General features: G+C 42.9%; 1 protein-coding gene across 1 annotated transcript; it reads right to left on the bottom strand.

The window, feature by feature from the left end:
- Nucleotides 1-675: 675 nt before the first annotated feature.
- Nucleotides 676-18281, bottom strand: Zkscan2 (zinc finger with KRAB and SCAN domains 2). Its single transcript, XM_052174782.1, has 7 exons — nt 17883-18281; nt 15683-15869; nt 12274-12344; nt 11788-11914; nt 7900-8583; nt 5763-6254; nt 676-1648 (listed from the first exon to the last, which is right to left on the bottom strand). Exons 1-7 carry the CDS (start codon nt 18279-18281, stop codon nt 696-698), a joined length of 2913 nt encoding a protein of 970 aa, XP_052030742.1. The 3' UTR covers nt 676-695.
- Between the last annotated feature and the right edge of the window lie 9524 nt (nt 18282-27805).

Below are 27805 nucleotides of genomic sequence, written 5' to 3'. Positions count from 1 at the left end.
GATCGTTTGTCACTGGAGAAGCAGTAGCCACTGGAGTTAAGCCTTCAGGAACAAAAAGGGAAATGAAGGGTGAGCAAGTGCTTATTTTGGTGGAGGACAAGGTATTAGCAACATGATTTCTCTAACAACACAGGAAATTTGATCCTAGCTATTTGGGTCAACTTCTTGATACAGACTTCTGAAGGAAGCTATAAAATCTTCACTCTCATTTTGTACCCTCAAAACCAAGATGGATCTGATATAGCTCTTATCAAGTTCCTAAAAGTTCTACCCAGATATGAAAATCCATTGTCAAGTTGCAGGCAAGGTCTTATATGGGTGATAGATAACACCATAAAAACTTTTTGACCATTCATATATTTGAAAATATATGGATTCATCCATGTGCAAGAGTTTTGAAAGTTGCTGAACAACAGCGTTAGCCTCAATATTCTAGTTTTTAAAATTCTAGAATTTTATTTTGAATTTAAAAAATCCTATCATCTCATTTATTGAAATTGCTAAGACTCATGGGAGAGGCAGACTGAGCATGTTAGACTGTGAGGAGAGAACAGAGGGGTTTACTTCTATTCTCAGGCCTGTCTTGGGTAGACTGTGAGGAGAGAACAGAGGGGTTTACTCTGTTCTCAGGCCTGTCTTGGGAACTGTAATTTATAGCTAAGAAGCTTGCCAAGAGCAGGAGTAGGATCAGATGGCTAATGGGCAACTGGAAAGGCAGGCTCACTGTGAAAGGTCTTCCTGAGCTCTGTACTCTTGCCCTTCAGTAGGTTCTCTGGGGAGTACGTGGAGGGAGAGGATGACAGCAGCTTCTCTCTTACGTGGACTTCCCGGTGTTTGGTGAGAAAAGAGCTCTTATTGAAATGTTTGCCACACTGGGCACATGTGTAGGGCTTCTCTCCATTGTGGATTTGCTGGTGTTCTCGGAACCTTGTGCAGTTATTGAAGCTCTTCTCACAGTCCCCACATTTGTAGGGATTCTCTCCAATATGGACTCTGCGGTGGGCACTGAAGTGAGAACTGTTGGTGAAGCTTTTCCCACACTCCTCACACTGATAGGGCTTTTCACCAGTGTGGGTTCTCTGATGGATGATAAGACTTGAGCTCTGACTGAAGCATTTCCCACACTCCCTGCATCTGTACGGCTTCTCTCCAGTATGGATTCTCTGGTGGGCTCCAAAATTTGAGGAGTCATTAAAGCTTTTCCCACAGTCAAGACATTTGAAAGGCTTTTCCCCAGTGTGGATCCTTTGGTGTCTCATTAGGCTCCTGCTCCTACCAAAGCACTTCCCACAGACACCACACTTATAAGGGTTCTCCTTCTGGTGGGTCATCCTGCATACAAGACGGGCACTCCTTCCAAAGTTTTCTCCATATTTGAGAAGTCTGTATGGTCTCCTCCCCACAAAAGGCCTCTGATGCACCATGGTCTTCCCTGCATCTCTAGGTTGAGACATCAGTTTTCCTGGTCTAACTCCTTGAAGGTTTTCACAATGTCTTCCTGAGAAGTACTCCCTTTTACAGTATTTACTGGGGTTGGTATTCTGGGAAACAAATCTTTTACGTTTTTCTATTAATACCCTATGGGGCTCTGTGTCCCTAAATATTACCTGTGTTGGGTCTTCCTTAATAATGCTTCCAATTTCAAAATCTGGAAAAGGGAAAGACAACAGAATTTCATAAAATTTGAATATTAACAAAATCAATTAACCAGGCCTTCAATGCTTATGCTCCTCTAATGTTCACGGCCACACCCCATGACTTGACCAATCCACCATACTTTACCCTCTTTCAGTTCTATAAAAAGGCCAATGACATTTGCCACATTGTGGGTCCTCAAATTTTTTTGAACTGAATTGTATATCAAGATACTAGTCTCCATTTGTATCCTGATTAACTTAGAGATAACTAGGTTTATCTCCTTGAAGTAGCTCATTCTGTTTTTCTTCTTTCACATCTATTCTAAATATTGTACTACACCTCATTTGAATAAACTCTAGTAGACAACTCTAAATTCTTCACGATACTTCTCAATTGCTCAATAGCTAGTCAGGTTCTAGTTTAGAGTACTATTTTTCTCATACCATCTTATAGCTTGTTTTTCGGTTACCTAACAGACCTCAAGAATACACTCGGTTTTACTGTTTCCAAAGCTGGAATTCTTCACTCTTTCATTACACCCCATTCCCTGTAAGGTGACCTTGGATTCCGCTTCTCTGTGGAGTTTTATGGAAGCATGACATACACCCTATGTTGACAGAAGCTTTGGAATGACATAGTTTGGTTCTGGCAACATCCTGGTCACTTGTTAATTCTGTTTTTGTTATCAATTTTTAATTATGGGAAAATCACAGACACAGAAGAATAAACAGTGTAATATGTATAAAGAACTTCCATGAACTACTTACTTACCTTTAACAATGATCTATTTATGACTAATGCAGTTTCATCTCCATTCACAATACTCCCTGCTCTCTATGCAGACTACTCTGATGCAAATTCTAAAAGACACATTGTTGCCATCCACAAACATTTCAAAAGCTGAGTATTTTAGGCTCAATGTTAGCTTTGATTCCCAAACCCTTGTTCTTAAGCAACCATCTTGTTCCTACAAGTGTCAACATGACTTCCCAACCACATGATCCAGTGAAACTGCTGGTGAGTGGGCAAGCTAGCTACAACATGAATTGAGAAGAGCAGGGCAGCCAACAGTCAGTTCATTACCTTATATGAAAATCTGCTGTGATGTTAGCTGTTATTATTACTATCTTCCTTTATAGTCCAGCTGCTACCTCCTGGTCCACCCAATGCTGACAGGTTAGGTGCATCTTCTCTCACTGAGGCCAGACCTCTGCCTAGTCCTCTGCTTTATATGTATCAGCTGGTGTATGTTGCCTGATTGGTGGCTCAGTGTCTAAGAGATCTCGGGGATCCAGGCTAGTTGAGACTGCTGGTCTCCTATGGGGTCCTCCTCCTCCTCAGCTACTTCTAGCTTTTCCCTAATTCAACCACAGGGGTCCCTGGCTTCTGTCCATTGGCTAGATGTAAATATCTGCACCTGACTCTTTCAGCTGCTTGTTGGGCCTCTTGGAGGGCAGCCATGGCAAAGAAGAAGTCAGGGTATCACTATTTGCAGATGATACGGTAGTATACATAAGCAACCCCCAAAATTCTACCAGAGAACTTCTACAGCTGATAACTTCAGCAAAGTGGCTGGGTATAAAATTAACTCAAATTAATCCGTGGCCTTTCTTTATACTAGCAATAAACAGGCTGAGAAAAAAATTTGGGAAACAACACGCTTCACAATAGTCACAAATATTATAAAATATCTTGGGGGTAACTAAGTGAACCAAACAAATGAAAGATCTGTATAACAAGAACTTCAAGTCTCTCAAGAAAGAAACTGAAGAAGACCTCAGATAATGGAGAGATCACCCTTGCTCATGGATTGGTAGAATTAACATAGTAAAAATGGCCATTCTACCAAAAGCAACCTACAGATTCAATGCAATCCTCATCAAAATTCCAACACAATTCTTCAAAGACATGGAAAGAGAAATTATCAAATTCATCTGGAAAAACAAATAACCCAGAATAGAGAAAACCATACTTAACAATAAAATAGTGATAAAATAACAATAGTGATAAAAACTGCATGGTATTGGTACAGAGACAGACATGTTGATCAATGGACTATAATTGAAGATTCAGAAATAAAACTACACACTTACAGACACTTGATCTTTGACAAAAAGCCAAAAATATACAGTGGAAAAAAGAAAGCAAATTCAATAAATGTTGTTGGTCTAATTGGCAGTCTGTATGTAGAAAAATACATCCATATTTGTCACCTTGCATAAAACTTAAGTCCAAGTGGATCAAGGACCTCAACATAAAACCAGATATACTGAATCTAATAGAAGAGAAAGTGGAAAAGAGCCTTGAACTCATTGGCATGGGGGAGGGGTTTCCTAAACAGAACTCCAATGGCTCAGGCTCTAAGATAAAAAATTGATAAATGGGACCTCATGAAACTGAAAAGCTTCTGTATAGCACAGGACAAATTGGAAACCTACAGATCTGATAGGGGGGATTAATATATAAAGAACTCAAACACACACACACACACACACACACACACGATATATATATATATATATATATATATATATATATATATATATATATATATATATATATCAAGAAGGTAACCTCCCAAAAAACCAAACAACCCAATCAAAAAATGGGATATAGAACTAAACAGAGAATTTACAGAGAGGAATCTTGAATGGCTGAGAAGGACTTAAAGAAATGGTCAAAGTCCTTAGTGATCAGGGAAATGCAAATCAAAACGACCTTGAGATTCCACCTTACACCAGTCAGAATGGCTAAGATCAGAAACTCAGGTGGCAGCACATGTTGGCAAAGATGTGGAGAAAGAGGTTTTCTTATTCAATCCAACATTGTTCTGGGATTTAGAGGAAGTCTCAGCCTATTAAGTTTATTCCAACAGTAACTGATAATTTGATTACAATCTGGAGGTAACTTAAAAATATTCACAGGGACTCTTTTATAGTTATTAAAAAGGAAGCTGAAACCACAAAGATGGCTCAATAGTTAAAGAATAGGTTGCTTTTCCAGAGGACTTGGGTTTATGGCTTTCGATGATCTGTAACTTCAGTTCCAGGGAACTAAACCCTCTTCTAGCCTCTGTGGGCACCAGACAGGTACATGTTACACAGACATACATGAAGGCAAAATGACCACAGATGTCTAGAGCCAAATTTGTTCAAGGTGTGGAGTTTGGCAGGGATCATGAGTCACGGCTTGGATAAGAGAGAGCTTAAGGGGCACATAGAACACAGCATGGAGTTTTGTTTCAAAGTAAGCCTAGAGAAAGAAAACAGGAGCATACACACCTTGAAGGATAGGATGAGCACAGAGTAAGTACAACTTAACAAAACATGGGTGAGAAGCTGGGCAGGAAGACACACGCCGGCAATCCCAGAGCTCAAGTGGTATAGGCAGGAGGATCACCAGTTCCAGGCCAGCCTGAGCTACAGTTGGGGCCTCTTTCTCTTAAAAAAAAAAGTACAGGTGAGAAAAGTTGGTTTTCAGACTTTTACAGCCTAGGCAAGGAACAGAGGACAGAAGGACTAGAACAGGGGCTATGGCAGTGGAAGCTGGCAGGCAGAGAAGATAGTCTACTCAGCAAGCCATGGTCTGTACAGGACACCTGCGGGCTTTAGTGTGTCTATGCTTAAGCTGGAGTTCAGCTGTCAGCAAGCACACCAGTGGGCAGTGGCTCATCAGCCGCTGAAGCTCGGGGGCAGAATGAATCCCTCATCTTATCCCTGCATTCCCTTTTCTCACACACATCACACACACAGCAGCGAGATGTTTCTGATTGGAGCTTGCTGACCGTCTTCTTCCTTCAAGTATTTTTTAAGTGTAGAATCTCATATTCTTCTCTATAGTTTTTCCAGAAACAAAACACTGTATGACATATCAAGACAGAAACCAAGGCTAAAGTCCCAAAGTCTGAACCAACAGAATGTGAGCAGCTGAGCCCCTCCTTGAAAAGAAAGTACCATGAGAACAGGACACATTTTACTTAGTTCTATTTCCCTTTTCCTCTAACAGCAAAGAGCACTCAAATATCTTCTGAGTGAATAAATGTACACGAGCTATGTGCTAGGTGTACTGATTTTCAGGAAGTCACACTTTCTCCTCACTTTGACCAGAAGCCCCAAGACCCTTACCAGTCAGGCTTTGTGGTAGGCCTGAAGGTCCTTCAAGTTCTGGCTCTTCTGTAATTTCCTCCTCACTCATTCTCTCGCTGCCAGAATCTTCTAACACTGCCTCCTGTGAGGTCTCCTCAGGTTCCCAGGTTGTAGGCTCTTGGGGTTCAACCTCAATATGTCCCCTCTCTTGCCTTGAGAATGATGGGATTTCTTCTGAGGTGTTGGTGGAAAGGGCAGATGTACGGTAGTTAACCAGGGCATCCATCTCCTTGTAAAATGCGCAGGACTCTAGTACATGACCATTCTTCACTTTTCGATAACTCTTCTGAAGGCTTTTGAACTTGGTTCGGCATTGCTCTGGTGTGCGGAGAAAGCCACACTCTCGAAGCTGTTCAGCCACGACACCATATAACTTACTCTTCCGATGACAGGCTTGAAGTGCTTCATAAAACCGGGTCTCTTGAAGGATATCAAGAAAAGTCTTGGTTTCTTCATAGCCCCAGTGCACACCTGCCATTCAAGGATAGAGTTTAAAGATATAAGAAAAGGTGCCTGGACCTTCTCTATCGTACACATTCGACAGTGTAATAGAACACTGTCTTTTGGACATGACAGGACACTGCACTCAGGAACTCACACCAGAGATGGTTATTTGTAGAAGACCTACACAGGTAGTCAAAATTCTAGCATAGGGGTATGTGTGTGTGTGTGTGTGTGCGCGTGTGTGCGCGTGTGTTTCTCCAGGCCCTACTAGCATTTGACAGCTTTTGTAAGAGAGAGAATTGTTCTTTTTTGAGGGAGTTCCTACTGGTAGATTACCTATACTTCAGAGGATGGTCCCATCCCCATCCCCATATAGGCAGCACTAATTGTATTTAGTAGGTTAGTAAACAAACAAATAGCTAAAAAATAGATGAAGTTGGGATGGGGACTTGTTTCTGGAAGTTGGAGGGAACTGGTGGGGTATATGATAATGTTTCATTGTATACATTTGCAAACTTCTCAAGGATAAAGAAAATTATGAGTAAAAGTTCTATTCATGATAGCAATAGGAAATAAGGAATATCTAGAAAAAAAGCTTTGTAAAAAGCAGAAAAGTTTATGTTAAAAATCTCTAATTCTTTATTTAAACACATTAAAATAACTTGAAAAAATAAGATGTTGTGTTTCTGGATACAAAGATTCAACCTGCAAGCATCAATTTTTAAATAATTAGCCAAAATTCTGAAAGGGTTTACTTGGAAGAGTCTGTATAGTCTCTCATACTGCCATTGCTATGGAAACAAACTAAAGGATTTAGCTACCTACAATTGTCTTTTCCAAGTTGTTCAGAAAATGAATTACAACCCCAAAAGAACAGACTGAAAGTTCTTAATCTTTTTACCAGTTTTCCTTGAGACTGAGAGCTATGTCCAAGTAGCTATGGGTATGATAATCTCTTAAGTGACTCGTCTGTTCTGTGCTCTGTTTACTCTCCTTTCTTGTATTTTTGAATTGGGCAGAAAAAAGTTTGTTTCATTTTCTCTACTCCTTATACTGTTTGTTTGTTACTGGCTATACTGTATGGACTAATAATGCATCCTTCATTTATTATAATACAACTGGTTATAGTAATCATCAAATAATACTACACACTCAGAACTCTTTAGCTCCATTTCTTCCCTTCTATAGGAAGGACTATAATGAATATGATTTATTATGTGTATATGAAAGCCTGCAGCTATATATATGTAGTATGTGTGTGTAGTACCCAGAGGCCAGAAGGTGTTGGACTCTCTGGAACTGGAGTGACAGATAGTTATGAGCTGCCATGTAGATGCTGGGAACTAAACCTGGGTCTTCTGTAAGAGCATCCAGGCCTCTTAACTACTGAGTCATCTCTCTACCTTGACTCCCAAATGTTTAAAAACCATGCTTCACTCTAACCTGAAAAAGAGCCTGCAGGCCCCTGAGAGCGGCGCTCAGACTACGCTGGGAACAACAGCAAACACCCAAGTGCACTTTCAGTTGTGGGGCATCATCGTGAAAGCAGCCTGGAGTGTGAGAGCCCTCTCTAGGGTTAGTCTAACGTAATGCTTTTCCCACAAGAGAACAGTTCTATCTTCATACCAAGCCTGAAGGTGGGGTTGGGGGCGGGGGACAATTCAATTCTTACCACTTAGGTTTTGAAACAAGACAGGGGCAGCACGGATTTCAGACTTGCGTATCAACTCAATGCCCACTTCATTACCATCAGAGTCTTCAGCACCTTCCTCGTCCTCCACCAAACCGACCTGCTCTTTAGCACTACTAGCAGTTCTCTTTAGTGGGAGAGAGATCACAGCCTTTGGCCTCTCAGTAGATGAACTGTGGGCTGTAGGGTTTAACAAGGCATCCATGTCCTCAAAGAAGGCACAGGGTTCTAGCATGTGGCCATTTCTTACTTTTCGATAACTCTTCTGAAGACTTTTGAACTTTGTCCGGCACTGCTCTGGTGTTCGGAGGAAGCCACATTCTCGCAACCATTCAGCCACAGCACCATATACCTGGCTATTTCGGGGACAAGCCTGGAGTGTTTCATAAAAGCGAGATTCCTTGAGAATTGCAAGAAAAGTCTTGGTTTCTTCATAGCTCCAGTGCACACCCGCAATCTTTTCATCTTCTAAACCCCACTGTTGCTGCTCTCGCCACACTTTCCCTGCAGTCCTTGCTGGGATCTGAGCAGCTCGCACTGACTTCTCTTTGATGCAGTTGCTCTGCAGGACACCATTCCTCTTATTTGAGGAATGAAGACCTACACTCCATGGTTCCTGTTTTTGTTCCAACTGGGCTATTTTGTTAGGTGTAGACACAGTGTCTCCTATGGTAAGAGAAATATATTTCACAGTAGGTACAGATGTCATTACTACACACCCTAGCCTCCTGTGAAAACATGTTCTCCTGTATTATTTGTTTACAGCAAAGCCTTCCTCAGCCAGGACCATGCACACTTGTCTTCTTAAATGACTTCTTTGGCACAGAAATCTAGAAATGACATACTCTTGTCTCATATATGTACTGCTTCCATCTAGCTAGTTCTTTCAGAAATGCCCTCAAGGGCAAGAAATGTTTCATTACTTCTGACTCTTTCTTTTGAATGATACTGTAACTCAGGCTAGTCTGAACGCACTATGATGGCTTCAAGCTTCTAACCATCCATCTGCCTCAGTTTTAAAGTGTTAGGATCCAAGTCCTGAGTCACCACAGTTAACTCAATATTTGTTTCCTTTACTTATATATACATGCCCTAAATCCTTCCTTGACTCAGTGTACACACACACACACACACACACACACACCCTCTGGGGCTATTAAAAAAGTAAAGAATTTTTATTAAACTATATTAATCACACAGAATGATATTGATATAAAACAGAAAAAATAAAATAGAATAGCCATAATATAGACAAACTATTCTGAAATAAACCCATTCATATATAGTCGGCTAATCTTTGACAAGGGAAGAGGAAAGTATGTTCAATGAATGGTGCTAGGAAAAGGGAATCTCTACATGTAAAAGAGTGACACTGGACTATTACCTTATACCACTCACAACAATTAACTTGAAATACATTAAATACCTACATATGGGGCAGGGAAGATGCTCAGTGGGTAAAGTGCTCAAGGACTTGAATGTGATCCCCAGCATCCATGAAAGGCAGGCATGGTGACAAGTGCTTGTAATTTCAGCAAAAGGTCTCCAGGTTCAGTGAGAGAGCATGTTTCAGAGAATGTGGTGGAAGAGAATTGAGGACGACATCAGAAACTGACTGCTGGCCTCCACATGCACCACCCCCATGCATGCACATATGTGAGACCTAAATGAGGGTCCTGAACCATAAATTCCCTGGAAGAAAGCACAGGGAGAGGGGAGTTGACACTAGTCTTGGAAATGACTTTTTTCCTTTGATATAACAACCAAAGCAGAGGCGTTAAAAGTTTAAGCACAACAAGGAAAATAACCAACAAAGCAAAGTAAAAGCCTACAGTTCAGGCAGAAATACTTACAACCATTTATATTTTAAGAGGTTAAAACTGAAAATGTACAGGATCATGCAATTATTATAAAAAAAATCTGATAAAAATGGGCTAAGAATCTGATGTGCAAATGGCCAACAGGCTCACAAACAGGTACTCAACACCATTAATTAACAGGGAAAAACAAATTCAAACCACGAGTTAGCTCACATCTATTACAGTGGTTAGCATCAGAGAGATAAGAGTGTGAACCCCATGCACTGCTGATGGGAATGCATCTAGCCATTGTGGAAACAGTAGGGAGGTGACTTGAAAACACTAAAACCCACAACCACCATGCACCCCAGCTCTTCGAGATATATTTGTAAAGAAAACCAAATCACTGTGGAGGCACTTATATAATATGAAGGGGTTCACTTGTGTGCCTATGTGTAGGGGTTCACTTGTGTTCCTATGTGTGAAGGGGTTCACTTGTGTGCCTATGTGTGTAGGGGTTCACTTGTGTGCCTATGTGTGAAGGGGATCACTTGTGGGCCTATGTGTGTTGGGGTTCACTTGTGTGTCTATGTGTGTTGGGTTCACTTGTGTGTCTATGTGTGTTGGGGTTCACTTGTGTGCGTATGTGTGTAGAGGTCAGAGGCCAACCTCAGGTGGCACTCCTCAGGCACTGTTTCCTTCTTTTTTGAGATAGGGTTTCACTGTGCAGCCCTGGTTGGCCTGGAACTTAACCAGAGATCTGGCTGCTTCTACCTCCTAAGTGCAGGCTTTAGAGACTAGACCACTGCACCTGGACTTTTATTTTGTATTTTTACAGATGTTCTCTCACTGACTTGTAACTCATCTAGTAGGCTGGGCTGGCTTACTAGTGAGACCTAAGGGATCCACTTTCCTTTGCTCTGCTCCCAGGACCAGGACTATAAGAACATACCACTACATCGAGTTTTCTGGCTCTGTCTCTCTCTGAAATGGGTTCTGAGGATTAAATTCAGGTTCTCATGTAAGCACTTTACCGACTGAGCAATCCCTCTAGTTTACCCACCTTTTTTGTATGTTGGGGATCAAGTATCTCATTGCTGGGTAGGCTACACTGGCTGGTCAGTGAGCTCCTCGGATCTTCCCATCCCTGCCTCCCCATCCCGGGTTTACAAGCACAAGCCACCATCCCTGACTTTTAAAAACTTGGGCTTCACATGCCAAGCTCATGTCTTCGTGCTTGCAAGTGCCTTACTGACTGAGCTGCTTCCCCAGCCTTGGTGTATAATATTACACATTAGCCTGGCTTCTGAATAAAAGCTCCCACAGGAATGGACAGCACCTATCTCTCCTGTTAAAGCAGACGGAGACAGTCTCTGACAATCTGCTTATAGAGTGGCACTTCAGGGGTCACATATGCCCGATTACTCGTCTACTTAAATAATTCACAATATGCTACTAAAGTTACTGAATTTAAATTACTTCTTACTTATTAAGATTTCTACCCATCCAACAAACATTTAACAGCTTCTCATCCACTTGTTAGGCAGCTCTATTTAGGTGTCGAGGTCATTATTAGTAAATAAAAACAAGCTGTAGAAAGACCTGGTGACTTCACAGACCTTCAGCTGATGGATTGAGTTTGCATTTCCTGTAATATAAAAATGGTACTCATGTCTAATTCCTGTTCAGTGCTCCAATTACTATTATGTTCTTACTGGAAAGAGCACATGAATAAGGAACGGGAACAGATATGTATGTTACTACATTGGGTGATGTGTGGAGATCTGTTAAGCCAGTGGATCTCAAGCATCCTAAAGCTGCAGCCCTTTAATACAGTTTCTCATGTTGTGGTGACCCCCAACCTAAAAGTTACTTTTGTTGCTACTCCATAACTGTGCTTGTGAATTGTAATGTGAATATTTTTGGAGATTAACAGGTTTGCCAAAGGAGTTTCTACCCACAGGTTGAGAACTGCTGCTTTAAGCAGTAACATTTACAAGTATTAATCACCAGCAAGACTTAACATATTTGAAATCTGCTGGTCTATTATTTTAAAGGAAATAATGCTTACCCAGAGAAACCACACCCCCTGCACTTTCCTTCCTGATTTCATGGTAGAGATCCTTGTGCGCAGGGACTTGCTGTACGCTCTTTTTGTAGGAAAGGCTTCTCACTGTGTGGACGTTTCTCACTGGTTCCTGTAACAACACTAACACCAGTGACTACCAAGACAACTGCAAGGGTCTCTGAAGGATAACGAGCCATGGATGAAGCAGGGAAGAGCCCTAAAGAAGAACTGAGTCAAGGAAATACGTGTGTATCATGTATCAAGTCAAGAGCAAGATAGAGTGAAGAATTAGGATTAGCTGGCGTAAGAGCTGATCCAGCGCGGGGTTCTGTTACTGAGAGGACTGAGTCCAACCTCTTCTGGAAAAGAAATGAAGGGAAAGGACTCCTGGAAGAATAAAGAATGTAGGCTGGCACAGGAAATACATGACTGAATTCCCTAGAAGGCAGGCCCGGGATGACAATTACAATTCACTTGGGAGAACATTACCTGGGTTGTCACTTCTTCCTCGACAGTGTTCCACTCCTCACTAGGGACAGAAACCCAGGCAGAAGAGTGAGCTGCAAAAAGAGAAGAAACAGCGATTGTGTATAGTATTCTTAGAGTACTCTGAAGTGTGTGTGTGTGTGCATGAGCGCACACCAGAGGGGGGGGAGGGAGAGAGGGTGGAAGAGGTCATGGGTGGGGTGGGGATCTGTGTTGTCCTGGCTGTCCTAGACTCACTCTGTAGACCAGGCTAGCCTGAAAGTCAGGGAGCCACCTGTCTTAGTCAGGGTTTCTATTCCTGCACAAACCTCATGACCAAGAAGCAAGATGGGGAGGAAAGGGTTTATTGAGCTTACACTTGCACATTGCAGTTCATCACTAAAGGAAGTCAGGACTGGAACTCAAGCAGGTCAGGAAGCAGGAGCTGATGCAGAGGCCATAGAGAGATGTTTCTTACTGGCTTGCTTCCCCTGGCTTGCTCAGCCTGCTCTCTTATAGAACCCAAGAATACAGCCCAGAGATGGTATCACCCACAAGGGGCCCTCCCCCCTGATCACTAATTGAGAAAATGCCTCACAGTTAGATCTCATGGAGGTACTTCCCCAACTGAAACTCCTTTCTCTGTGATAACTCTAGCCTGTGTCAAGCTGACACTCAAAACCAGCCAGTACACCATCTGTCTCTACCTCCTGATTGCTGGGATTAAAAGTGTTTGCCTGCACATCCGGTAGCTGTTTCCTTTTAAGAAATGAGAAGGTATTAAAACCTACACACAGAAATGATTTTTAGTGAGTTCACAGTAAATATACCTTATCCAAATACTGGGCTCACAACTCAAATGCTTCAGGAACAAGCAGGTAATGTGCATAAGGAAAGGGTTGGGACAGGGGCACTGAAGTGCACAGTCTATGATGATGTTTCTGTGTGAGATTGTGGCCCTTGGAGACTCATTATTTCTGACTTTTCCAGGAGAAGCCAGGTAGGCTGACTAGTTTTTATGTAAACTTGGCATAAGCTAGTCATCTGGGAAGAGGGAGCTTCTATGAGAAAATGCACCCCTACACTCCCACTAGGCTACAAGCCTATAGACAAGCCTGTGGGGTATTTTCTTGACTGATGATTGATCTGAGAGGGTCCAGCCAGTTGTTGACAGTGTTAGCCCTGGTAAGTGGGCATAGGTGGCATAAGAGTAGGCTGAGCAAGCCATGAGGACTATTTGCTAAGCAGAATCCCTCCATGACCTCTGTATCAGCTCCGGTCTCGAGGTTCCTGTCCTGACTTCCTTGATGTGGAAGTGGAAGTGAAATCAACTCTTTCCTTTCCAAGTTGCTTTTGGTCATAGTATCCATCACAGCAATAGAAACTCTAAGTAAGACACCAGAAACCTGGGACTTCTCAAATTGTAATCCTTAAGTACAAAGAACAAAACCAAAACCCAAACCAAAACCTCCAAATACCAAACAAAAATTCTTTGTAGGTAAAATATAACAAAAAACGGGTTTGGTGTATAGGTCATCAGTTTGTCATCCCTCACGTAAGTTGACAGTTTTAGAACCAAGAACTTACTTAAGCCCTGCCAACACAGCAAACAGTACAGCTACAGGCACAGCAAACATTTAAAATAGCCTCCTCAGGGTAGGAGAAAAGTGACCTTTTTATACAGCAGTCTCCATGGTCTATGTCCTCCTCGGAGTTCACCAGGTTACACACTGACAAGTGTACTTATTTGTGAGCAGATCTCAGAAGCTTGAGCTACCTGCTTTCTATAGAGGTAAAAACAAAAACAAACAACAAAAAACCCCACCTCATTTTAAAAAATGGCTCATTCTTTCCACCATGTGGGTCCGCGGGATTGAACTCATGTCATTGGGCTTGGCAGGAAAGCAGTTTTACCTGCTGGGCCATCTTACCAGCCCCCAAATAATTTTCTTGGAAACAGCATAGTCTCTGAAAAGCATATGGCTGAAATCACATTCCTTCAGGGCTAATCATCTTTCTGAGAAATCTAGCCCTCAGATTTCTGCTCTCCATTCCTCAGTCTTCAACAAGCTAAAAAAGCTTTTCCTCATCATGGATGCCAACGATGATAAGACATTATAAATATCCATCTTCTGTCACACTGAGCTTATCAGCTAAAGTCATCAGAGTTATCGAACCCATATGATAAGGGGAACTGGGATGCTAAGGAACGCACTGCTAATTCAGAATTCATTAATATCTGTAATACATTATTTTACTTAGGGTTGGATTCAGCAATGGCAGTATAGCCATTGTGAATATTTTCTATTTTTGAGTCAGTTGAAATTTAAAAATAATTTTGACAGTATCGGAGAAAGAAATAAAAATGGGAGAGCTGGGTTATGAACTCAGGTCTGTTTGCCTCTTCCAGTCCAAGATCTTAAACTCTATGCATTAATCCTTGTTTTCATGCTTCTTGCCCAAGATCATAGTCTTGGGGTAGACAAGATGCAAATGAAGCCTTTAGACAGGATCCTTCCACAACTCACTTCTGGCCTGGGATGAAGCCACGCTTCAGGGGATGGAAAGGCAACTGGACTGGGAAGGACAGGACACCTCTTTCTCTCATATTTGACTTTCTGAATTCATATGGAGGGCAGTTCTGCATGCTAGTTGTCTTAGTCTTTTACTGCTGTGAAGAGACACCATGAGCAGGGAAAGTCTTATAAAAGAAAACATTTAACTGTGGCTGGCTTACAGTTTCAGAGGTGTAGTCCATTATTATCAATGGAAGCAAGAATGGCAGTGTGCACGCAGACATGGTGCTGGAGGAGCCGAGAGGTCCACATCTTGATCTGAAGGCAGTGAGGAGACTGCGTGCCACACTGAGTGTAGCTTAAGCACAGGAGACCTCAAAGCCTACCCCACAGTGACACACTTCCTACCTTCTAATTAACCGTGCCACTCACTCCTTAAGAGCCAAGCATTCAAGCATGAGTCTATGGGTCTACACCTATTCAGAAAGGCACACTGGTGTCCCTTGTTTGGAAAGTCTTACCATTTACCCCTTTCATACATCATTCTGGGATGCCTTATTTTCGAGTCAAGTTTTGGAATAAAAATGCCTTGCTTCCATTTCTCAGTAGTTTTTTAAGAGCACATTCACATACAGCATGACTAAAGGTACACTGAACCCTGAACGGGCATTTAAAATAACCGAGTAAGACTCAATGCCTCCATGGACAAGCCAAGTTTCCCCAATTTCCATCTGTATGATCCCATTTTATTTTGGTAGCAAATATGTCTGACTCTTGAAAACAGATGAAACACTTATCTCAACTATTCAATTTATTTTTTAAATGGATACCGAAGGGAGCTCTCCTGAGCAGGCCATTGTGTTAGGGATACAGTGTAAAGTACATGGTCTCTGACCTGGTGGACTTTAAGTCCTTACCATTCTTAGGTAATGGCCTATGTTCCCTTTTTTGGTTCAGCTGTTCCTGGTGTCCCGAGTGGAGTCTTCCAGCTTCTTCCCGAGAAACAACCCTGTGCTGGGTCTCCAGCTGCTCTGGCTCAAAGTCAGCTACTTCCCACACAGTTCTAGGTGGGGCTTGTTTCTCTGAATGCTGAGGGCTACTGACCTGCAAAATAAAGTCAACATCAACATAGAAAAGCAGAGGAAAAGAACCGTAGACCTGGGTGAAATCCCACGGGGATGTTAAAGGGCAGAAGAACTGAGTGGGGAGGGGGAGGGAATCTCCACAGACTAAAGTGGGCTGACAGTTGTTTTTGGGAATATGGAAAAGGAGAGTGCTCTTTATTTGTGTATTTTTGAGAGGTTGTTACTACAAAGTCCTCTTATACATCAGATACACTGAGAACTAATCAGGACACTAGTAAAATGAAGACTTACAAAATCAACTCCTGTGTAAACCCTGTGCAAGGTGAAACTGTAAACCTGTCAAACACCGCAGCCTTCACAAGGTTAACAGAGCGTTGGCTATAACTATAGACCAGCAAGCAAGGACATCGAACAGTGACGATCTGGCAGTTAAACTGGGTGAGCGCCAGCCAAGGCGCACTAAGAGTATTTCATAAGATGGTGGCTGGAAGATGCTGGAGAGGATGTGGGGAAAGAGGAACACTTCTTCATTGTTGGTGGGATTGCACTCTGGAAATCAGTTTGGCGATTCCTCAGAAAATTAGACATAGTACTACCTGTGGACCCAGCTATACCACTCCTGGGCATATACCCAGAAGATGCTCCAACATGTAATAAGGACACATGCTCCATTATGTTCATAGCAGCCTTATTTATAATAGCCAGAAGCTGGAAAGAACCCAGATGTCCCTCAACAGAGGAATGGATACAGAAACTGTGGTATATATACACAATGGAGTACTATTCAGCTATTAAAAACAACGAATTCATGAAATTCTTAGGCAAATAGATGGAACTAGAAAGTGTCATCTTGAGCGAGGTAACCCGTCACAAAAGAACGCACATGGTATGCACTAATAAACAGATGCTAGTTCAAAAGCTCAAAATAAACAAGTTACAATTCACCCAGCACAGGAAGCTCAAGAAGGAGGAGGACTTAAGTGAGGGTGCTATGGTTCCTCTGAGAAAGGGAACATAATACTCACAAGAGCAATAAGGGAGGCAATGTGTGGAGCAGAGTCTGAAGTAAAGGCCACCCAGCTACTGTCCTACCTGGGGATTCATCCTATAAACAGTAACCAAACCCCGACACTATGACAAGAAGCGTGTACCAAAGGGAGCATGCCATGGCTGTCTCCAGAGGGGCCCTGCCAGAGCCCTACAAATACAGAGGCAGAAACTAGCAACCAACTATTGGACTGGGCTTGGGGTCCCCAATGGAGGATTTGGAGGGTGGTCCGGAGGAGCTGAAGGGGTTTATAGCCCCATGGGAAGAACAATGACTTCGGACACCCAGATACCCCAAGACTCCCAGGGACTGAACCATCAATCAAGGGGTACACATGGTTGCAGCCAAAAATGTGGCAGAGGAATGCCTTGTTGGGCATCAGTGGGAGGAGTGGTCTTTGGTCAGGTAAAGGCTCAATAGAGGCCCCAACAAAGGGAAATGAAGGGGGGTTGGGGGAAGTGAGGGGGAGGGGGAGTGTGTTGGGTAGAGGGGCATATACATGGAGGCAGGGGGTGGGAGGAGGGGTAGGGAATCTTTGGGAAGGGGAGATTTTGGGAGGGAGAAAATTGGGAAAAGTTTTATCATTGGCAATGTAAATGAAGAAGATACTCAATAAAAAAAAAGAAATATTAAAAAAAAAGATGGTGGCTGGAATGCTAAAGGATAAAGGAGGATCTGGAGTATCCCATGACATCTCCCTTTCCTACCAAAGACAAATCCTGTGAGGCATTAATTATTTAGTACTGTCTTTATAGTTTTGGTAGAAACATCATACTGAGGATTAGAACACACAAACCACACTTTTAGTTTAATTTGCAAGATAAAAGTTCAACCAAAATTCTCGCCTCCATTTAGTATGAAATTGAAATCTGCTTTTAGGGGCATTCGGTTTATGGATCTTTTGAAAGTCCCGTTTATTTCTATAATGAGCTCTTCTTCCAGAAAGCCCTGCCCACCCATCTTTTCCACCACATCCTGGCTCACCTGCTTTCGAAATCTTCTGGTCTCTTTCTCCAAATGCACTACTAGGGCCACTGCCTCCTCTCCACTTTCTGGACACTGCTTCTGCGCCCAGGCCTGAATCTTCTCAGGCAGAATGGTGAGAAACTGTTCGATGACCAGCTGCTCGAGGATCTGTTCCTTGGAACGCATTTCTGGCTTCAACCACCGGCAGCAGAGTTCCCAGAGTTTACTGAACGCTTCGTGGGGTCCTGTCACATCCTTGTAACAGAACTGCCGGAAGCATTTACGAAAGGATTCACATTCAGTGCTGTACGATCTTTCCAGAATGGGCTCCGATGCCCACTCGGAGTCCTTTTCCACTTTCATTATGAGGCACTCCTCAACTTCCACGTCGATCTGAGGGTTCGTGACTGTTGCCATGATCCAACGGGGCCAACACGTCTAGCTCCAAGTCAGGGCCCAGGGAAGCTTCCAAGTGCCCTCCACTTAATGTCCTTGGAATACGGGGCCGTAGGGACATAAAAGATAGCAGCACATCAGCTGGAACAAGGAACTCCAGGCTGCTTAATCAAATTTGTTCAAGGTTCTTGAAAAGGTGCATGTGCACCCACCCCAAAAGTCTGCAAACCCGGCCTCTTATCCAATCAAGATGTGCCCCCTCTCTTGAGATTCTTTAGGGTGCAAGGTCAGAAAGAGAACCAGACGCTGGGCTGGAAAGGAACCCAGGGGACTGTGGGCGGAGGCTCCTGAGGAAGGGGGTGTGTCCGCTAGGCCCCGGGAGTCGCGGCCGGCCCAGAGGTCCTGGTCCGGGTCCAGGCCGCTGCAGGTGCCCAACAGGGGCGCGAGTGCAGGAGTGCCCGGGCTCCCAGCAGCGCCTGCAGCGCTCGGGGTTCCTCCGCACGAGGATGCCAGGAACCTTGGCCAGAGGGGAAGAAGAAGCTACGGGATGAGGCCTCGCGGGGGAGCGGGGGGGCGGGGGGCGGCGAACGGCTGGCGCGCAGCCTAGCTCGGCCAGCGGAGAGCGCGGGGAGCGCTGGGAGCCGAGGCCACGCATGCGCCGCTCGCGACTGGGGGGTTGGGGGGCGTCCATGAGAGGCTTCCTTGCAGGCGGGGGAGAGCATGCGTGGAGGAGTCTCGCGAGAGCGCGCTGAGCCAAGACTTGCTGCCTAGGGACTTTAGGAATGAGGGTGTGAGGGGTGTGAGGGGCGGAGGGACACGCTGAGGTCGGAAACTATTCTTCCAGAGACTATGAAGCAGGGCACGAAACGGCAGTTTCCAGACGCCGTTGGCTGTTGGAGTAATTTCTTTAGTGGAAGGGACGCGAGTGTGTGTGTGTGTGTTGAGGTTGTGGGTAGAAGGTGGAGGGACTCCTTTGTGACATCTGGCGGAGGGATTACAGTTTGGATCTGGCTGTGCAGGAATTGCTGTCTGGGATCCCTGGTTGGAGCCAGCGCTCCTGAGGAAGGATGTGTGGCTGGCTCTGTTCAAATGTATAGTCAAGAGAAGTCTTATTTTCATTTTGGGGAATCTCTTGATTGCCCAAGGTTCTGGGAAGGTCCGAGTGGCAAAGAATGATCAAAAGGGCTATCTGGGACCTAATAGGACCAGGACTAGATTCCCCTCCTGCTGCGAAACTTCATCGCTAGATGCCCCGAACATGCTGGCTCGTGAATGTCCGTCCTGTAAGTGCCAACCTGGGCACATAGGGTCCTGTCCTAAAATGGTTGCTAGCTAAGTATTATGTTTACTTGAGCACAAGTGTTTGTGTCTTACGAGCAGAAGAGCATATTTGTCAGCAGAGAAGTGAATCCACACACAGGTCAATAAATGCAAGCTGGAGACATTCTTAGACATCTGTACTTCTCTGTCACCTAGGCAGAGTAAGACAAAATCTCAAGTCTGCTGTGAGAAGTTGCAATCTGTCTTCTTTAAAGTTCTACCTGGAGCAGAAGACATTTTGGGTTCTCATTTATTTCTTAGGTGTGGGGAGTGTTAGCTGTTGTGGTCTTTCAGAAGTACATAATGGTATCTTAGTGGGAAATCTCAAATATACACAATAGAATTAGCTCATGTTCCTGCCTTCCAGCTTTAACTGTTAGCAACCCATGGCTAATCTGTCTACGCTATACCTCTACCCAGTCTCTTGATCCAGAAATATTTTGAAGCAAATTCTGAGTGTTTTATGTATTCTGTGCAAGCATCAGAATGTATTTCTGGAAGTCAGGGGCCCTGATCTGAAACAACTTCAGTAACATAATATGCCCACTCCAGGCGCATCAGCAGTTCTTCAGAAGGAAGACTTGTAAAGGGCAACAAATGCTCCTGTATTTGGTAATGAAGTTTACTTTAGCACGAGTGTTTTCGTCTTAAGAGCAGAAGAGCACATTTCTCAGCAGAGTAGATCCACATGTAGGTCAATACATGTAAATTGGAGACATTGAAGAGTGTTGTTGTTATATTTATTACTATTATTATTATTATTATTATTATTATTATTATTACTATTATTAACCTCAATCCCTGGGTAGATCAGAGACATCTTTTTCTTTGATCTCAAGAAGAGCATTTAATCCATTGCTGCTTTGGTAGACCTCTCACCACAGCTGTCTGTTTACAAGCAGGTCTTGCGTTGCGTCTCCTCTGTCCATGGTGCTGACCCTGCAGCCCTTTGGCTTCAGTCTGAAGACCTGTAACTTAGTTTGGTTAATATGCTTTATTATAGGGTTACTGTAAAAGTGATCATTAAAAATGCATTAAACAGCGGCATGAAGTGCTGTATATATTTGTGCCAAGTAAAATTAGCCCCACGTTCCAAGCTGGAAAATGTCCCAGTAATACTGGTTAGCTTTAATTTTTTGTTTTGCTTTGTTTTGTTCTCATAAGAGAAATAGCTAGACTCAGACAAATACCACATGTATATTTGTGTGTCTGTTTCAGACATGTATTTTTAAGTATTGTTTTTTTAATGAAGGTAATTAATTGTCCATTTCACAAATTAAAAATTGCTTTTTTATTGGCTAATAACAGTAATTGCCATCGTACATATAATTCTTAGACTATTGAGCAATACAATAATAAGGAATGTTCGACCATTTTCCCCTTCCACACAGACAGAGACAGGACAGAGACAGACAGGGGCTTGAATTTAAAACCTTTTGCATGCCAGTCAGCTTTTCTACCACTCATTTATATTCTCAGCTCTCTGCTATTTATTGAAATGCTCATGTAGTTCTCAAAAAATTTTTTTTGATGTGGGCTGGAGCAATGGCTCTGTGGTTAAGAGCACTAGCTTCTCTTCCAGAAGACCCAAGTTCAATTCCCAGCACCCACATAGTGCCTTATAGCCATCTTTAATTCCAGTTCTTAGGTGATCCATCACCCTCTTCTGGTCTTTTGGGACATCGGGCATGCATGTGATACACAGACATACATGCAGGCAAAGCACTTATATATATATTTTATTAAATTTATATTATATATATATATATATATAATATAAATTTAATAAAATTTAGTGCATAGTTTTATGAGGCACTACTATGGAAGATAGATGATATGGCCTATGGCATTTATTCAAAGCATTAACAGAATTAATACTGAAATAGACAAAGTTAGGATTACCTTTATTAGAATGAATGTGGCTGAAGTCTGTATGAAGGCCGGTGACATCAGAGTCATAGCCTGCACTGCTGTGCCGGGTGTCTTCCCCTCCCCTCCACCGTGTGTATATGAGCTTTCATCCTTGAATGTCACCCCTTAGGAGAGCCCATTTTGGTTTGGGGGACCAGGAGTTCACTGATGAAGCTGTCCTGGCTTGGCACAGCCTCTAGGCATCTTTCTGTTTCTGCTTTCCTAGTGCTGCCATTATAAGCATGTACCACCATGCTCAGGTTTTTCTATAGTTAAAAATTATTTTATTGTTTGAGAATTGCAGAGATGTATATAATGTGTTTTAGTCAATTCTGCCCCACTTTCTCTCTCTTCCAGTTCCTCCCCACCCCTCCTTTTCTCTCACAATTTCATGTTCTCTCTCTTTTAATTTTTAGATTTATTTAATTGTAATTTTACTTATATGAGTGTTTTGTAGGAAAGTATGTATGTGTACCACATATGTGCCTGGTGCCTGGTCAGAAGAGGTCAGATTCTCTGGAATTGGAATTATGGACAGTTGAGAACAGCCATGTGGGTTCTGGGAACTAAACCTGAGTCCTCCAAAAGAGAAACAATTGTTCTTTACTCTTGAGGCAACTCTCTAGCCCTTGCTTTCTCTTTAAAAAAAATAAAATAAAATAAAAAAGATCCCACTGAGTGCTGCCCGTATGTGCAAATGTGTAGGGCCATCTACTGGAGAATGAATAGCTTCTCAAGAGCTGTATCCCTGAAGAGAACTTTCTCTTCCTCCTCCAAGAGCCTCCGGGTTCCAACAGCTCCTCCACTAGACGTGGGACTTCTTCCTTCCTCACTATGAGCCCCTCCCCTGCTCACATAAGGACTTTTGCTGACTTGGTCTTCTGCAGGTCTTGTGCATGCAGATCCTGCTGCTGTGAGTTCCTGTGTGCAATGACCCTGCCATGTTCAGCAAATAATATTTTGCTGCAGACATCCACTACTCACTCTTAAGGTCTTTCTGTCCCTTCTTCCATGACCTTGGAGGTGTGTGTGTGTGTGTATGTATGTGTGTGGTGTGTGTGTATGTGTAGGGATATGATACAGATGTTCCATTAAGAACTGAGCACTACACAGTCTTTTATTCTTTACATATGACCAGTTGTAGATCTTTGTATTAACTGCCATCTATTGCAAAAACAAAAACAAAACAAAACTAACCAGACAAACTTTTTTTTGATGAGAGTTGAGAAATACACTAATCTGTTAATATGAAAGAAACTTAGGAGCTGGGCAGTGGTGGTGCACACCTGTAATCCCAGCACTTGGGAGTTAGAGGCAGGCGGATTTCTGAGTTCAAGGCCAGCCTGGTCTACAGAGTGAGTCCAGGACAGTCAGGACTACACAGAGAAACCCTGTCTCAAAAAACCAAAAAAAAAAAAAAAAAAAAAAAAAGTAAGAAAGAAAGAAAGAAAAGAAAGAAACTTAGGGGAAGTTTATTACCATGCCATTTAGCAAATTAATAATATTAGGGTTCACCCCCTGCCCCAGGAGTTTGGTCAGTAGCAGGCACGAATTCCATCTTATGGAGCAGACTTAAGTTGAATCAGAAAGAGTTTGGTTACTTGCACAATGTTCATGCCACTAGTGAGGATACCTAGTCAGTGCAGTTGCTGGTGTAGCTTGTAGGGTAACCGTGTACACAAACGTCAGGACTGTGGAGCTGCAAATATGAGCACAGATGTGGCTTCCAGATGGGGGCCAGCTTGATTGCCCGTGTCTTATGACTCGTGTATTGTATCTTCAGCAAGTTCTGCAGGGCAACTGTAGCCTGCATGTAATAGACTTTCCAACACTATTCCGCTGTGTGACTCCTGTTCCCATAGAACTTTGTTTACACTTCTGGGAGGAATGCATCTGTCTGTCTCAGAAATGCCATTGGTAAGATGTTCCTCCTCACCCTTGCCCCTCAGCAATACAGCTTAGCACTCAAAGCCATCACGCAGATAACCCCCACTGGCCTGGAAGTCTTTGTATCCTGAGCATATTTGTTGAACAGGATGAGAACTGTCTACTTACCATTTGTTCTCTCCCCCTCCTTTGAACCCCAAGCTATCTTGGAATAAAAGCTTCAGAAAAACCCAGAGTTCCCTGGTTCTACTGAATCTGCGCTTTGACTCAGGGCCTTAGCAGTGGCCGTTGTTGGGCTGTGGTATACAAGGAATGTTAATATGCTCAGCCTTTCAGGCAGAGTCTGGGGCTGGAACCCTCTCCTTTGTAAAATTCTATTTCAGTTTATGATTCGAATTTGTGTATACTTGTGATGAACTTTTAAACACGTGGTCTTGTATTCTGAAAGATGTATAAGTGTAAGGACAAAGAGAAGAGTCAGAACTGAGCCGAGGAGAACTTTTTAGACCGATCTGGGCAAAACTTTTTAGAACAGAACTGAGGATTTTTTTTTTATTATTATTAAAATCAGGACACAAGAGAACTTTTTAGACAGAACTGAACTCAAGAAGAACTTACAAGTAAAGGCATACCTAGCAGTGGGAGAAAAGACATTCAGAGTAAGAGCATTATCTGACATCAGAGCAGGAGGAGAGAGCAAGATTAGGAGAATGCAGAGAAGAATAACTTAGAAATTATAGATAGCAAAAAAAGAAATTATAGGTAACATAAAAAACTAAGAGAGCAATATGCAGAATGCAGAGGGAAAGAGGAAAAAAGAAGAAGAGAGAGCAGAAGGAGCAGGCAGGCTTCTCCTTACCACGGGACAGAACAGGTCCTTTCTTAATAACAAGGCATGCGTAGTCTTATTAAAGGAAAAATGCTTTCTTCTTAAAAACTTGGGTTTAATCCATTTAGCATTAAATGGGTAGAAGCCCTTTCTTTCTCCATGCAGTAAAGATTGGAGCTCATTTTTCATCCCTAATGAGTGAGTGCTTTCTGCACTGGTGCTTGCTCTTTTGCTCCAAATGCATATGTAAACGTGTGTGTGTGTGTGTGTGTGTGTGTGTGTGTAAAAGTATGTAATTGTGAGAAGGTATGCAAGCTGAGCCCAACTGGTTTGAATGAAATGCATAACAGTGCATTGTGAATCCGTATTTGTATTATGTGAGTTTTTATTCCCCTTTGTGAGAGTTTTTCCTTTTGCAAGCATTATTTGCTTCTCCTGATTCAATAGAAGCTCCAGACTTACTCCTAGCCTTATGATAAGCGAGAGGCATCTGGACGAAAGGGGAAAGGTTCTAGCAATCAATCCTTTATTTAATCTCCTGCTGTTTTAGGATGAGGTGCTAAATGCCAGAGGCTGCAAAGAGAGGAGCTGGAATTTCCCTTGCCCCACTTAGGATCTTTCTGCTTTCCCCCTTTTTCTTAGCGAGCTTTCATGGGAAACTTTTTACAATTCAGTAATAAATGCTACGATCACTTTTCAAAGTGTTCTTTTTTCTTCCAGAGACTTCTACTAGCAGGCAGAAAGTTAGAGCAGCGCAGTTCCTGCTGAGATAGAACAAAGGCCACATTACTTAATCCGCCCCCCTTACCCTTAGGCTACAGGTGTTTTTACCCTCAGAAAGAGCAAGAAAGTTTTGTTGTTGTTGTTGTGTTTTTTGTTTTTGTTTTTTGTTTTTTTTGTTTTTTTTGTTTTTTTTTTTTTTTTAGAACTTTTTAGAAGTTAACATCAGCATTTCAGTATAGTTGAGAGCTAGAACGCCTGGAGGCCAACAGTTTTTAAAGCCACCCAAGAGTCCTACTCCAGGCCAGTCTGCTCCAGGCCACGAGGCTCCTGGGCAGTAGGCAAGGAAAGAGCTAGGATTGGGCGTGGCATTTTACTGAGAAGCAAACGATGAACAGTACGTTCCTAAAACTATACAAACAGCTGCAGTTTGGCTTCCAAGAAACAGCAGCACCTGTGGTTGAAGGCCTTTTGGAGATGCTATTTCCCTGCTGCTCAGTGTCAGAATTACTGAACTGTCAGGTAGACTTGAGCTGTCTTATAGTCTGTGAACTTGTAGTTTATGGGATTTCATAGTTTTGTTTTCCTTGCCATTTTTCTAACGCGGTTTTGTGAGCAAACACTGCCTATAATTTAAATCTGCCTCAGTCGCCACCCCCTCCCCACACCTTCAAACACTCCACAGTCCTCTAATCCTCAGATTAATCATGTGTAAAGCATCATGTTCACAGGAAACCAGCAGGTGGCAATTAACTGCTTGGAGCTGCCACTTAGGGTGGGGATGTGCCAAGAACCATTAAAGTGACAAGCCCCTGTGGAGATGGACATGAATGGGGGCTGATGGTTGGGTGTGGATTGCAGAGGAGTCTCTTGAGTCTCCTTTTCCTCCACTCAAGAAACAATCTGTGCAACCTTTATAAAACCTTGGACCTTTGCTTGGACACAGGAATAGGTGAGACCAGTGCACTAGTCCTTAAACTTCTGAATGATTTCCACACCAGCTGCAAAACAGCTGTGACCTTGAGCATCCTGAGGGTCACACTATATCCACCCTAGCTGGTAACCCCTTCCTTTTCAGGACCCAGTGATTCAAATGTCAGTCTCGGCTTTGCTTTCATGCTAATTTCAGAGTCCATGTTGACTGGTCAATGCTCTTGCTGTCTGATTAATTCATATGTTAATTGGTAAGCATCTTTAGTAGCATCCTCAGTGTTCTCTCCAGAAAGCAGGGACATGAAGATAGGTACTACCCAACAGGAAGAAGTTCTTTGCATAGTTCATTTTATACTTGAAAGTTACTTCATCAATATTGAAAAAATGTATCAACACATAGTAGGTATGTATGTGTTTACAATTACATCAATGCCTGTATCTAAGTCTATATTGGTATGTTTGGAATGCACATGTCTAACGTTTGTGTGTTTGAAACTTAATCTCTGAATCTGTATGTTAATGTGTTTGGAGAGGGGCCTTTGGAGGTTATTAGTATTTTCTGGGTTCATGAGATTGGGCTCTCCTGTGGTCATTAGTGAGTTTTATACAAACGAAAGACTGGAGCTGGCTCCTTCTCTCTGTCTCTGTGGTGGTTTGGATGAGATGCCCCCAGTAGTTTCAGGCATTGGAACTCTTGGTTCACAATTAATGGTTCTGTTTGAGAAGCATAGAGGTAAGGCCTTGCTGGAAGAAATGGGTCCCTGGAGTCAGGCTTTGAGAGTTTAAAGACTTGTGCTGATGTCTGCTTAGAGGAACATAGAGAAAGCTAAGGCAGCCTCTCTGAGATGGTGGCTTCTTGTTCCCAGAAAGACTCTGTAAGGAGAATGGCAGGAAGGCACAGGGATGGGTATCTGGACAGGATCAACATGGGAAAGAGGAGAAGGAGGAAGCCTATGGGGGTCTGCCTCTCACATCCTGAATGGATAAAGTTGTTACTTTTCTTTTCTCTGAGGCTTTGTCTACTGCCTTTTCTGGTCCATTCAACTCCTTGCTTATGCCAGAGAATGCCTTACCCCCACTACAGTGCTGTTTTTAGTTCCGTTCTCTCCTTGGTGCTTGATGTTGAAGGTGTTATTTCTCAGCCACCATGGCTACTGCATGCCACTGTGCACATCAGCCCCTGGAGCAGCAAGCCCAAACTCCTACCTCTATTATTTGTCTTTGTCATGATGTCTTACTACAGTAATAGAAAAGGAACTAATGTAGTCTCACTGTGTAATTCCTCCTCCATGCTGCGATGTAGCACAAAGTCCTGTCCAGGTGCTGAGCAGTTACCAGTGCTGTGCCCCACAGCTTCCAAGTCTCCAGAACCACAAGCTAAGTAAACTTCTGTACTTGATAAACTACCAGATATTTGTCAGAGCAACTGAAGGGCCACATGTAGATGTATATACAAATCTATTTCTTCTTTTCTGTTGTTCATGAAGTGACAGCAGGGACCTATATTCCAACCCCTGATCTGCCATTTGCTAACAATGTGGCCTCCTCAGGAGAACTACCGATTCTTAGCCCTGGCTGCATATTATACACATAGGATATTTTATAAATACCTTCAGCTGGAAAAGACCCTCAGAGGTTCTGATCCCTGAGATCTGAGGGGAGGCCTGATTATCAGATTAGATCATTTTAACTTGCCACTGAAATTCACCAGCTTATTTTCTGAGCTCCAGTTCCCAGGTTTTGGTTGCTCATCTACAGGATAATAGTGAAACAATGTACGTGATGCGTTTCAGAGTGTGAGCATGGCCTTCTACACATAGTTTTGGCTTTCTCTCACACACACACTACACGTGGATGCATACACAGAAACAAAGAACAAATCTGCTGTTTTTGCACTCAATGACTCGAGACACTTGGATAAGTAAATGACGTTTCTATTCAAGTG

The sequence above is a fragment of the Apodemus sylvaticus genome, chromosome 1 (genome assembly GCF_947179515.1).
Source record: "Apodemus sylvaticus chromosome 1, mApoSyl1.1, whole genome shotgun sequence".
Lineage (NCBI taxonomy): Eukaryota > Metazoa > Chordata > Mammalia > Rodentia > Muridae > Apodemus > Apodemus sylvaticus.
The sequence above is the reverse complement of the archived record's forward strand: the minus strand, read 5'-3'. Positions and strand labels throughout refer to the sequence as shown.